Source organism: Zophobas morio, unplaced genomic scaffold (assembly GCF_036711695.1).
Source record: "Zophobas morio isolate AGI-343-1 ecotype UQ-CSIRO unplaced genomic scaffold, CSIRO_AGI_Zmor_V1 ptg000021l, whole genome shotgun sequence".
Classification (NCBI taxonomy): Eukaryota; Metazoa; Arthropoda; class Insecta; order Coleoptera; family Tenebrionidae; genus Zophobas; species Zophobas morio.
In genome coordinates this window covers 23,717,455-23,730,590 of record NW_026972126.1, presented here as the reverse complement: position 1 = coordinate 23,730,590, position 13,136 = coordinate 23,717,455, and the positions used below count along the sequence as shown (strand labels likewise).

Genomic DNA, 13,136 nt, shown 5'->3' with positions numbered 1-13,136 from the left:
ATTCTAAAGATTCTAGACGCTCTAGGGGTTTTGAAGAACCCAGAAGCTCTGGAAATTCTGGAAATGCTTAAACTTCTACAGATAATAAAAATTCGAGGAATTCTAGAAATTCCAAAAATTCCGGAGATTCTAAAAATTCTAAGGATTCATGTTTTAAGAGTTCTAGAAATTTTGAAGATTTTGAAGATTCTAGAGGTTCTAGACATTCTAGAGAAAATTATGGACAGGCAAAAGTTTCTGAATTCTAAGATTCTAGAAGTTCTAAGGATTCAAGAGATTCTAAGGATTCAAGAAATTCTAAAGATTTCAAAAATTCGAGAGACTCTAATGATGCTAGAAATTCTTAAAATTTTCTAGATTCTGGAGATATTAAAAATTCTAAAGTGTCCAAGAAATCTAAAGTTTTAGATCTTCTAGAGGTTCTGGGAGATTCTACAGATGCTGAAGATTCTGAAAATTCTAATGGTTCTAAAGGCTCCAATAAATCTAACTCAAGCGGTTCCAGTAAATCTAGGGATAGAGATTCTAAAGCTTTGGAAAATTTTAGAAATCCGAAAAATTCTTGAAATGTTAAAGTTACAAGTTCTAGAGATTTTTGGAGATTCTAGAGATTATAAAGATTCTGGTGATTCTGTAGATGTTAGTTAAAGATTCTGGAGATTCTAAAAATTCCAATAAATTCAAGGGTTTAGAGTTTAGCAGTTCCAGCAATTTAGAGATTAGAGATTCTAAAAATTCGAGAAATTCCGAAAATTCTAGAAATTCTGAAGATTCTAGAGATTCTACAGATCATAAAAGTTCCAAGAAATCCACAGCGGTTCCAGCAATTTTAGAGATTCTAAAGATTCTAGGCGCTCTAGAGGTTTTGAAGAACCTAGAAGCTCTGGAAATTCTGGAAATGCTAAAACTTCTACAGATTATAAAGATTCGAGGAATTCTAGAAATTCCAAAAATTCCAGAGATTCTAAAAATTCTAAGGATTCATGTTTTAAGAGTTCTAGAAATTTTGAAGATTCTGAAGATTCTAGAGGTTCTAGACATTCTAGAGAAAATTATGGAAAGGCAAAAGTGTCTGAATTCTAAAGGTTCTAGAAGTTCTAAGGATTCAAGAGATTCTAAATATTTCAAAAATTAGAGAGACTCTAATGATGCTACAAATTCTTAAAATTTTCTAGATTCTGGAGATATTAAAAATTCTAGAGTCCAAGAAATCTAAAGTTTTAGAATATACCGGTTCCAGAAATTCTAGATATTGTAGTAGTTTTAGATCTTCTAGATGTTCTGGGAGAGATGCTGAAGATTCTGAAAATTCCTAATGGTTCTAAAGGCTCCAATAAATCTAACTCAAGCGGTTTCAGTAAATGTAGGGATTAGAGATTCTAAAGCTTTGGAAAATTTTAGAAATCCGAAAAATTCTTGAAATGTTAAAGTTACAAGTTCTAGAAATTTTTGGAGATTCTAGAAATTCCAGTAAATTCAAGGGCTCAGAGTTTAGCAGTTCCAGCAATTCTAGATACTCAAAAAATTCTAGAAATTCCAATTTTGACCATGTTTTAAGTTTCTTGTTGTGAAAAGATGGCTATATATAATTAAGAAAAAAAAAAGAGAAAATATATGCCCCACCCACCCACCCTATCTCAATTCTGATGATTTTTTTTATTCATCGTAAATCGAGGGACGGGGTTTAATTGAAAAATCCTTATTTTTCTACGAGAAATTACTAGGTGAAATGTGTTCTTAAGTTAATTATTTAATTAAGTGTTAATTAAAAAAGGAAACCAAAAGTTGAAGATGAAGAATTAAAAAACATATACCCTGGTATCAATGTGGATGATCTTTACAACAAACGAGCTGAAATTTTACAAGGTTTGGGTACTACAAACGTCAACAATTCTGACAAAGAAGTGGAGATATTTTTGAGCAACAGTCGGGTACCTGTGCCGAAGTGGATCTGGATGATTTGGAAATTTGGGGAAGATCGCCACCAAAGTATAGTCTTTCTTTATAGTCACCCTTACGAAAAGCGGAGAAGTGTGTAGGAGCTATGAGGTACTATACAGCAATTTTATTATTTCGTGCGCGTTTGAAGATGTCGTGGACCCAGAAATGAAGGAGTTTATTACAAATATGAAATAAAGTAGTACCATATAGTTACTTAGTTCGATTTTTATTTTAATCATTCCCTAGATCAACTAATCGACATCTTCATCTCAGAAACGTATATAGATAGGACACTGACGCAAGCTCATCAGTGTTAACATAGAAACAAAATGGTTTCCTTGTTTGTTTTATTGTCTGCAATTGTAAAAGTACTGGCTCAAGGTAATAAAATTAACTAAAAAAATTAAAGCAGTACCTTACAATCTATTTCTAGACTGTCTGCTTGACGTGTCTGCTCCGGATTCCCCAATCATTCTAAACAAGAATTTAACCTTTCCCTATTACTACTACTACGAACAAATTTATGCGTTGAAACCAGACGAAGACTTCTATCTCGCCTGCTCTCAAGGTACTTTCAGTCCTTACATCGCTCGAAATGGTGACCAAATGGTGTGCAAGAACAGTACTTTGATTCTGAACGCCCGTACCCAAGAAATTCTAGACTTTAACCACGTCAAGTGCCAACCTGTACCAATTACAACAGTCGTACCACAGAACCAAACGTGAGAAAACAACGGTACCACGTTTGAAATTGGTGTCGAACTAGAAAGGAGTTTTCTTTCGTTGATTAGTGTGTGTTTCGATGTTGATAAGCTGGTTCCGTTTTATTGTAAGTACCACAACAGCGACTGGGAGTCTAAATTGTCGGTAGCGGACGGACTAAACTACTACGAAGAGTTTGTGTGTAACGACACAAACTGTAACTTCGTTGATAGTGGTAACATGTACCCTGGTATCAATGTGGATGATCTTTACAACAAACAAGCTGAAATTTTACAAGGTTTGGGTACTACAAACGTCAACAATTCTCTGGTGAAGTTTCCTCTAACCACAAACAGCTGTACTTCTTGAGGTATCTACGAAGAGGCCAACAAGCACAGAGTGTTGCAGCTTTCGACTACATAAACGTTGTAGCTGCTTGGGACTTAGAAGTACTGAACGATTGGATTTACATATTTCTGATGTCTTCGGGACTCTCCAGTGGGGCTTTGTATTCGGGCACTTTGGGTGTGGCTAGTCTACCCAACGCTGAGGGCGAGCCAGTTGAGGTTTATCTAAAGGATGGCAAAATTCCTGTACCCATGTGGCTCTGGGCAGTTTGGGACTACGAAGATCAAATCGTGTTTTTCTTCAACAACCCGAACTCCGAAGACGGGGTTGAAGCGATTGGCGAGGTTTGTAGTACCTGGGTGGAGGAAAGCAACGCGGCCACGTTTGTGTGTTCCTTTGAAGACGTGGTCAACCCACAAATAAGAAACTTTATAGATAATCATTTTAAGCGCGAATAAAAATTAAGTGGTTTATTGTGGTTTCATTTTAGATTTGGTGTATGAAAAGTGAGAGTTTACAAATCGTGATTGTAGATCTTGGTTTTGGCGCCGATTGCATCACCTATTAATTAAATTTTTAAGTGAGTAATTAGGTAATGCATAAAAATAACCGCAGTGTTGAGTGCCTTTTGAAAACTTAACACAGTTATACTTGGAATTGATTGATTAGATAATCTTCAGGGCCACTGATTGTTATTTGTGCATTTATAGGGACGCAGAATATTAAGTTAATTAGTGACAGTGGTAGCCAGCGACACTAAGACAATGAAGGCAGTACTTGTGTTCCTATTCCTTGTTTCAAAGGCGTTCTCGGACGGTACTAATAGTTACTCAACTTTGTTGAAAAATCTAAACTGAATTTTTTTTTCAGAGTGCGATTTGGACGTTTCGGCTTCCGACTCCCCTTTCATCGTTTATGAAAATATGACATTTCCTACGTTCAAAGAGGGTGGAGACCAGATTTTTAGTCTTGACGATACAAGTCCTTTCTTCGTTGTGTGTCCCAAAGGTACGCAAAGTCCTTACCTCGGTGAAAGTGGTACTAAGATGATGTGCAAGTCCGGCACTAGTATTGTTGATCTGGAAGGAGCAAAACCCCTCGATTTTGCTAACATCAAGTGCAGACCCTCTAAAGTTGCAACTGTAGCGACAGAAAATGAAGAGTGTGCTGGAATTGGTGTCCTTTATAGGATTGGATTCAACGTTACACAGGAATTCCTTACTCTGATCACGATTTGTTTCGACCAAACCAATCTGACCCCAATTTATGTAAAGTACAACAGTACTTACAAAGAGATTGGGCGTCGGATCCTAGACCCAGACAGTCATTACGAAAAATATATATGTAACGAAACGGGCTGCGACTGGACTGACAGCGGTAGGATGTACAATGACGTCGATATCGATACGGCTTACAACAACCAGACAACCCTTTTGGACAAAGCCGGCGTCAAGAATTTTACTTTGCTGAGACTGCCTCTAGCATTGACGTCTTTGTGGAATCTAAACGTACGCAACGCCGGACAAGAAATACAAAAGATTCCGTATTACGATTACATAAATGTAGTACCGGTGTGGAACTCTTCACATCTTGACGCATTGTTTTACATGTTTGACACCACAAGCGCGGGTGGTGGAGTTGGTCCGCTTGTGTGGACAGGTACCTTGGGAGTTGGTGCTGCTGGCGGTACAGAAGAGGTTTATTTGAGCGGTGATAAAGTTCCCGTTCCAAAGTGGCTGTGGATGGCTATGGATCAATTCGAGAGAATCTTGTTCTACTATAACGCTATCGACGGCGACGAGGAAAAAAGTAAAAGTGAAATTGCTAACATATGCTCCGACCACGAGTATCTATTTGATAACATGTTTAATTGCACTTATGAATCAATAACTGACACCCAAATGAGCACGATTATTAAGGATCTGAAGCCTGACAGTAGTTCGTAGTAAAGGGTAGTTAGTTCTATCTTGATTTAAAGAAAATGTCAGCACTTTCGAACTTTATCTGACTACATTTCTCTGAAATAAAGTGAATTTTCTGTAGTCTTATCTTATTATCAATAAAACTGTATGCTAACCTACTTATTCCTTTTAACGAAATTAATTTTGATAAACTTCAACATAAGTATTTATTCCTCTCGTATTGTTCTCCTATTGAAACATAGCACCAAAAAATAATTATCCAATTACAAAAAACAGTTTGAAAAATTGAGGCACTCGACAAGTGTCAACCGTGATTAGATAATTCTCATGGCCACAGATTAAATTAAGCTTCCAAACGAAAATGAATCTATTAATCGCGGTTTACTACTCAGTTAACACAAAAACCATGAGAGCAGTAACCGTGTTTTTGCTTTTTTTCGCAAAAGTGTACTCGCAAGGTAATCCGTCAAGCTTTTCGGAAAACTCAACTAACCACTGATTTCCAGAGTGCACCTTGGATGTTTCGGACCCCGCATCGCCCATGATCGTCACTCTCGACTTAAAATTCCCCAGCTTCTCTAACGACCAATCTTTCAGTTTTAAACACAACGACCTTTTTTACATCATGTGTCCTCGAGGTACCCAAAGCCCTTACATTTCTAGTGAGACTGGCGACGAAGCAGCTTGCAGAGAAGGCACGGAAATTCTTGTTATCAGTACAGTAGCAGTTGCTGATTTTGGTGCCATCAAGTGTAGACCCAATGCCGTTACCACAGTGACCACATCGGATGAACCATGTGCAAACAACAACGGCGTGATGTTTGAGGTCGGTTTTAACGTTTCCAAGTCCTTCCTTTCTTCGGTTAAGATTTGTTTCGATAAAAATAAGCTGACGCCGATTTACTGCACTAACAACCACGACATCAGTCCTACTAGACGGGACGCAGACCCTAATTACTATCAAATGTTCGTTTGTAATGGGACGGACTGCGGATGGGCTGATGGTGGAAGCTTGTACGATACCATCAACGTAGATGACGTGTACGAGAATCAAGAAGAAATTTTAAAAAAATTGGGCATCGACAAGGTTGAGTCTCAGCTGGTGAAATTCCCTTTGACGACGGCGCTTTGGCATCTCAATGTGGCCAACAACGGACAGCAGATACGGAAGGCCCCTTTTTACGATTATATCAATGTGGTACCGGCGTGGAATACGGACACTTTTAATAAACTGCTTCAGACGCTTGATACGACGCTGGGCGATAATGAGTTTGTGGGTGATGTCGTGCGTATGGGTACCTTCGGAGTTGCTACGTTGCCCAACAGTGGAGGCGACGAGGTGGAACTGTTTTTGGGAGAAGGCAAAATTCCAGTTCCTAAGTGGATTTGGATGAATTATGACAAAAAGGAACAAGTACTTTTCTACTACAACCATCCTGACCCAGACCAAAGTGAAACTGCCATCGCTGACATGTGTTCTAAATACAATGACCTCAATACGAGTGTCTTTACTTGTTTGTATGAATCAGTAGTTGATCCAGACATGAAAAATTTAATTGACAATGATTTTAATAATAATTAAGCGTTTCGTATAATTTTGGCATAATAAATACTTAATTTGTAGCAGGTGTGTTTTATTTTCGTAATTGACACTCGAATTCAAAAAACAACAATGGAAAGATTCCAAGAACATCGGTTTTGAAAGCTTCAGTTGACGAAATAATCCTCTAGTAATCCTGCCACTATGATAAGTGAATACAAAACAAAGAAGATTCATTACACTTAGAATTGACAGCACGATTAGATAAACTATTGCTCAACAGTTTCATCTCCACTAAACCAAAACTAAACACTCAATCATTGTCTTCTAGTCCAAATCCAAAACCATGAAAGCAATCTGTGTGTTTCTCCTCCTCGTTGTAAAAACCCAATCGCAACGTAACTCTTCCTCCGGTTTTCCAAACCCCCAAAACTAATCGCTTAGTTTCAGGTTGTACCTTGGACGTTTCAAACCCCCAGTCGCCCTTCATTATCGACGAAAACCTCCAATTTCCCCAGTACGATGCGAAAAAGAACGGCACCTTCACTTTCGACAACGAAGACATTTTCTACGTGGTGTGTCCTAAAGGCACCCAGACCAGTTACCTCGGCGACAACGGCGACCATGTAGCTTGTAAAGGTGGCACGAAGCTCCTTAACATCAGATCAGTGGAATTCGTCGACTTCGTCGACATCAAGTGCAAGAACTACGCTCCTTCGACGGTCAGGAATTCGGAGCAGACGTGTGCGAATGGTAACAAAGTTTATGAAGTTGGTTTCAATATCTACGACAAGTATCTGTCTATGGTGACAGTTTGTTTCAATGAAGCTAAACTGGTTCCGTTTTATGCAAAATACGACAATCTTTTCCCTGGGAAGACCAAGCGTCAGGAATTGAAAGAGAGCGGCGACGGTTTCTACCAAGAGTTTGTGTGTGGTGGTGACTGTGAATGGGCTGATAGCGGAAATATGTACCCGACCGTCGATATGGACGCTGTGTTTGAGCACCAAAAAGAAATTTTAAAAAAGTTGGGTGTCGGAGACGTAGGAGCTACATTGTTGAAATTTCCGCTGACATCAAACGCTATAGCGTTCGCAAGTACTTTCAACAAAAGTCGAGAGTTGCATAAGGCTCCTTATTTTGATTATATAAATGTGGTGCCGGTGTGGGATGTGGCAGACAAGCTTAATGAGTTAATATTTTGGTTGCTGATGTACCCAGTGGGTGATGATACAGGGCTAAGTATGTATACGGGTACTTTGGCAGTCCTTACTTTGTACAGAACAGATGGTCAAGAAGTAGAACTTTATTTGGGCGAAGATCAGGTTCCTGTCCCTAAATGGATTTGGATGGTTCTGGACAAGAGCGAGAAAGTCGTGTTTTATTATAATCACCCTGATCCAAAAGGCGACAAATCAGAAATTAGCAAAGTCTGTAAGAAGCACGAGTCCATCTTGTCTGGCAACATTTTTTCTTGTTTGTTTGATGATGTGAGTGATTCTGAAATGCGGGAGTTCCTTGATAATGACTTAAAATAAAAAATAAGCCACTCTGATAATTGTTGAAATATTTACGTTTATTACAATATAAAAAATTATATGTATTTTATTATTTTCCTTCTAATCTCACTACACAAATTAAACTTAATTAAAAACGTGACACGATTTGATTAGATAATTCGTTCTCAAGAAAGTTAACTATAATAGATTAGGTAAGTAGTACCTACTGTCATCCTTGTACATGATTGTCCGACAACACAACAAGCAATGAAAAAATCGATCGTGTTTGTACTTTTCATCTCAACAGTGCTGGTGCATAGTAATCATAGGTGAACTTTCTGGTAAATTTACCTACTTAATTGAAAAATATTCCAGATTGTACCTTGGACCTTTCTAACTCCGAAAGGGTCCCCAGTCGTCGCCCGCAAAATCGGTTCCAGTGAGAAGAATTATTTTTTGTAACTATGCAACCCAAAGTACCGATCCACCGCAGGTAGCGACCCAAAAACACGAGAGATTATGGTCACTGTAGGGAGTCCGTCATAAAGTGCAAAGCGGTAAACAACAGCAGATAAGCTTATTTATTTTCAAATGAAGCGTAAAGGGAAATCCATTTGTATGTTTCAATGATACGACTTTTCGATATTTTAATTTTTCAATTTTTAAAATTCTAGATTTTTCGATTTCTCTAGTTTTCAGTTCTTCATTCATTAATTTCTTTGAGTCACCCTGTATATGCAAATAGAAAAAAATTTGATTGGAATGATAAATCACAAGAAGAGACTCGCCATATTTTGTACATTTTAGATAGGATTTATTCAGCAAAATTTTGTGGTGACGTCATCAATATTTTGATCAAAAATTTACCATACCTATGATAATTTTAAAACATCTTCAAGATTTCAAAGCATTCGGTTTTGTAGTTCCTGAGTAAATCAGTAAAATAAATTTATGCATTCATTTTTTTTTAGTCACCCTATATATGCAAATCCCAAAAATATGAATGGATGATAATTTACAAGTACAGACATATTTTCTACATTTTAGATAGGATTTGTTCGGCAAACTTTTGAGGTGACGTCATCAATTTTTTTGAGGGGACAAGGAAATATATTTTGAATAAAAACTTATCATGCTTATCATAACTGTCAACCATCTGCAAGATTTCAAAGCATTCGGTTTTGCAGATTCCAAATTAAATGTCGAAATGTTGTTTCCTAATTTTGATTTTTTTTCCAAAAATCTGGATGTTTCGGGTAAAATCTCAATTCGGAGTCATAAACTACAGTTATTTGATACAATTTAAAACCCATTTACTATGTACAATTTTGAAGTGACGTCATCACATTCTAGAGATTCTAGAGAAAATTATGGGAAGGCAAAATTCTGGATTTTAAAGATTTTAGAAGTTCTAAGGATTCTAGAAATTATTAAAATTTTCCGAGATTGTGAAGATGTTAAAAATTCCAAATAATCCAAGAAATCCAAAGTATTAGAGTTCCAGAAATTCTACGAGTAGATATTCTAAAAATTTTAGATTCTAGTGGTTTTAGAGCTTCTGGGAGATTCTGGAGATGTTAAAGATTCTGGACATTCTAATGGTTCTAAAGACTCCAAAATATCCGAGCCGTGTGGTTCCAGTAATTCTAGGGATGAGAGATTTTAAAACTTCGAAAATTTTTAGAAATCCGAAAAATTCTAGAAATTTTAAAGCTTCTACAAGATCTAGAGATTTTAGAGATTCTAGAGATTATGAAGATTCTGGTGTTTCTGTAGATGTTAGTTAAAGATTCCGGAGATTCTAAAAATTCCGATAAATTCAAGGGTTTAGCAGTTGCAGCAATTCTAGAGATTCTAAAAATTCTCGAAATTCCAAAAATTCTAGGAGTTTCAAAGATTATAGGGACTCTGGAGATTTTAGAGATTTTGAAGATTCTAAAAATCTTGATGATTTTAAGAACTCCAAAATTTTAGAGTCTAGCAGTTCCATTAGTTCTAGAGATTAGAGATTCCAAAGATTTGAGAAATTGTAGAAATTCCAAAAATTCTAGAGATTCCAAAAATTCAAGAGATTCTAGAGGTTTTAGAGATTTACGAAATTCCAGAGTTCCTAATGATTTTAAGAAATTTAAAATTTTAAAGCCCAGCGCATCTAGTAATTCTCGAGATTCTAAAGATTCTGGAGATTTAACCATTCTAGAAGTTCTGGAGATGCTGAAGATTCGACAGATTCTAAAGATTCGAGAAATTCTACATGTTTTAAGGGTTCTAGAAATATTGGAGATTCTGAAGATTCTAGAAGTTCTAAACATTCTAGAGAAAATATTGGGGATGCAAAAGATTCTGGATTCTAAAGATTGTAGAGGTTCTAAGGATGCAAGAATTTCTAAAAATTCCAAAAATTCGAAAGCCTAAAAATTCGAGAAATTCTAGAAATTTTCCAGATTCTGAAAATATTAGAGATTCTAAGAGTCCAAGATATTAGAGATTCTAGAGACTATGAAGATTTTGGTGATTCTGTAGATGTTAGTTAAAGTTTCCGGAAATTCTAAAAATTCGAATAAATTCTAGAACATTTAGAATCTCCAGAATCTTTTGTACCTAGGGAATCCCCAGAACCTCTACAATATATAAAACGCATAGAGTTCGTAGAATATCTAAAACCTTTAACTAACATCTACAGAATCACCAGAATCTTCATAATCTCTAGAATCTCTCAAATCTCTAGAAATTGTAGTAGTTTTAAAATGTTTAGAATTTTTCGAATTTGTAAAATTTTTCAAAGCTTCAGAATCTCTAATCCCTAAAATTAATTTTGTAGTTTCTGATTAAATAAATAAAACATATTTACGCATTTATAAATTTTTTTGAGTCACCCTGTATATGCAAATCCAAAAAATATGAATGGATGATAAATTACAAGTACAGACTCATCATATTTTCTACATTTTAGATAGGATTTGTTCGGTAAACTTTTGAGGTGACGTCATTAATTTTTTGGAGGGGACAAGTAAATATATTTTGAATAAAAACTTATCATGCTTATCATAACTGTAAACCATCTGCAAAATTTCAAAGCATTCGGTTTTGCCGATTCCAAATTAAATGTCAAAATGTTATTTCCTAATTTTCATTTTTTTTTCCAAAAATCTGAATGTTACGGGTAAAATCTCAATTCGGAGTCATAAACTACATGTGTAAGACAGTTATTTGATGCAATTTAAAACCCATTTACTATGTACAATTTTGAAGTGACGTCATCACATTAGTGGTGAGGGTGATTAATCAAATTTTGCTTAGCGTTTTACCATCTACATGATATGCCTAATATAAATACAAAATTTGACAACAATTGGCCCAGTACTTTTGGAAATTATCTGTCTAATAGAAATCCGGGACGGCACACAGACGGACAGACAGACGGAAACTCTTTGTCCTCTAGGGTCATGATAGGTCGACAAAGTACAAAAGTAGAGAGTCGGCTTACGCTCGAGAAGTAAAAATTATGACGCACAAATAATTAAAAACGCGACACGATTTGTGTTCAGTTTACCTGAACAGGGGTTTGGGCGTAGCCAATTTGTCCACCCTACTCCCACCCGCTTTAGGGTAGTTTACCTAATTTTTATTATTTCACGCTCTCGGGGAGTCGTCGAGAAGTATCGAGAGGGTAAAGACGTGCCGACCCGAGAGACCGGCAATTTATATAATTTTTGTGCGATTAAAGAAACCGTGTAACTAAAAGGTGATTTTTATTTCGCGCAAAACAATTTGATTAGATAGTTCTCAAGAATGTTAACTATAATAGATTAGGTAGTACTTATCACGAAAATTAATTAGTGTCTTCCTTCTACGTGATTGTCCGACAACACAACAAACAATGAAAAAATCGATCGTGTTTGTACTTTTCATTTCAACAGTGCTGGCGCAAAGTAATCCCAGGTGAACTTTCTGGTAAATTTACCTACTTAATTGACAAATATTCCAGATTGTACCTTGGACCTTTCTCACTCCGAATCGCCCTTTATCATTAACGACGACTTCACGCTCCCCATATACGACCCAACCAACAGAAACCAATCCCTGAGTCTTGGAAGTGAAGAACTTTTCTATGTCGTGTGTCCTAAGGGTACTCACAGTCCCTACATCGTCGAAAAGGGTGACCGCCTAGTATGTAAAGGCGGCACAAACGTTCTCAACATCCGAACAGTGAAAATAGTCGATTTTTCTGATATAAAATGTAGACCCGATGGAATTGCCAACGTGAAAAAAGTGGACAAACAATGTGCTACCAACGGTACTCTTTTTGAAATTGGTTTCTACGTTTACGACGACTTTCTCTCGATGATTAGTGTTTGTTTCGACGAAGTAAAATTAACCCCGATTTATTGTAAATATAACTATAGTTTTTTGTTTACTCAACGACGGTTTGAAGAATCAGTGATTTGTGGCGAAGTTCCTTGTGAGTGGGCTGATAACGGAAACGTCTACCTTGACATCGATGTGGAAGAAGTGTACAATGACCAAGCGGAAATTTTGCAAGATCTGGGTATCGATGATTTGGCTTTGATGAGATTCCCTCTGACAATTAGCATCTTGTACCAAATAACGTACTCCAACACTCGTCAACGAATGCAATTTATCCCTTATTTTGATTACATGCATGTTGTACCTTTATGGGATATAGCGGAGTTACGTGATGCACTCATACATCAGTTCGTTGGGACATCGATGTCGTCAGATTTCGTAGACCCGCCTATTACTTTAGGCACTCTGGGTGTTGCCACTTTGTTAAATAACGCAGGAAATCACGTTGAAGTTTATTTGAGTGAGGGTAAAATTCCAGTTCCGAAGTGGCTCTGGTTGCTTTGGAATAAAACCGAGAGGATAGTTTTTCACTACAACAGTCCCAATTCGGAAGAAGCGAAAAGAGAAATTGCTAAATTATGTTCTAGTTACATTTACAAATCTTCTAATATCTATACTTGTGGTTTTGGATCGGTGATCGATCCAGAGATGAGACAACTCATTGAAAATAACTTTAACTGAACAATAACACTTTTCATCATTTTTCATTGCTTTTTGATCAATATTGATAAATACATTTTCCTTGTAACAAAAATCTGATAAAAATAATATCAGTGCTTTATGTTTTTTTGTATGCAGGTATTTGTCTCGTAAACA

The 13,136-nt window shown here is 36.6% G+C and overlaps 4 protein-coding genes across 5 annotated transcripts; all 4 read left to right on the top strand.

The window, feature by feature from the left end:
* The first annotated feature begins 3,712 nt into the window (after positions 1–3,712).
* LOC135132759 (uncharacterized) lies at positions 3,713–5,032 on the top strand. The gene is made up of 2 exons (XM_064060955.1): positions 3,713–3,807; positions 3,862–5,032. Exons 1-2 carry the CDS (start codon positions 3,756–3,758, stop codon positions 4,935–4,937), a joined length of 1,128 nt encoding a protein of 375 aa, XP_063917025.1. The 5' UTR covers positions 3,713–3,755; the 3' UTR covers positions 4,938–5,032.
* Positions 5,033–5,259: 227 nt separating this feature from the next.
* LOC135132627 (uncharacterized) lies at positions 5,260–6,536 on the top strand. The gene is made up of 2 exons (XM_064060769.1): positions 5,260–5,371; positions 5,420–6,536. Exons 1-2 carry the CDS (start codon positions 5,275–5,277, stop codon positions 6,493–6,495), a joined length of 1,173 nt encoding a protein of 390 aa, XP_063916839.1. The 5' UTR covers positions 5,260–5,274; the 3' UTR covers positions 6,496–6,536.
* Positions 6,537–6,738: 202 nt separating this feature from the next.
* LOC135132628 (uncharacterized) lies at positions 6,739–8,050 on the top strand. 2 transcript variants are annotated; one of them, XM_064060770.1, is made up of 2 exons: positions 6,739–6,851; positions 6,898–8,050. In XM_064060770.1, exons 1-2 carry the CDS (start codon positions 6,800–6,802, stop codon positions 7,989–7,991), a joined length of 1,146 nt encoding a protein of 381 aa, XP_063916840.1. In that variant the 5' UTR covers positions 6,739–6,799; the 3' UTR covers positions 7,992–8,050. The 2 variants fall into 2 exon arrangements, with proteins under 2 accessions (XP_063916840.1, XP_063916841.1); XM_064060771.1 differs by having other exon boundaries at positions 6,742–6,851; positions 6,904–8,050.
* Positions 8,051–11,614: 3,564 nt separating this feature from the next.
* Positions 11,615–13,136, top strand: LOC135132944 (uncharacterized). Its single transcript, XM_064061162.1, has 2 exons — positions 11,615–11,884; positions 11,941–13,136. Exons 1-2 carry the CDS (start codon positions 11,833–11,835, stop codon positions 12,999–13,001), a joined length of 1,113 nt encoding a protein of 370 aa, XP_063917232.1. The 5' UTR covers positions 11,615–11,832; the 3' UTR covers positions 13,002–13,136.

Excerpts from the sequence above, each read along its gene's own strand:
- LOC135132628 (XM_064060770.1), top strand. The coding sequence starts at position 6,800 with ATGAAAGCAATCTGTGTGTTTCTCCTCCTCGTTGTAAAAACCCAATCG. Across the intron at positions 6,852-6,897 it reads TGTAAAAACCCAATCGCAAC|TTTCAGGTTGTACCTTGGAC; the intron begins GTAACTCTTCCT and ends CTAATCGCTTAG.
- LOC135132759 (XM_064060955.1), top strand. The coding sequence starts at position 3,756 with ATGAAGGCAGTACTTGTGTTCCTATTCCTTGTTTCAAAGGCGTTCTCG. Across the intron at positions 3,808-3,861 it reads TTCAAAGGCGTTCTCGGACG|AGTGCGATTTGGACGTTTCG; the intron begins GTACTAATAGTT and ends TTTTTTTTTCAG.
- LOC135132627 (XM_064060769.1), top strand. The coding sequence starts at position 5,275 with ATGAATCTATTAATCGCGGTTTACTACTCAGTTAACACAAAAACCATG. Across the intron at positions 5,372-5,419 it reads CGCAAAAGTGTACTCGCAAG|AGTGCACCTTGGATGTTTCG; the intron begins GTAATCCGTCAA and ends ACTGATTTCCAG.
- LOC135132944 (XM_064061162.1), top strand. The coding sequence starts at position 11,833 with ATGAAAAAATCGATCGTGTTTGTACTTTTCATTTCAACAGTGCTGGCG. Across the intron at positions 11,885-11,940 it reads TTCAACAGTGCTGGCGCAAA|ATTGTACCTTGGACCTTTCT; the intron begins GTAATCCCAGGT and ends CAAATATTCCAG.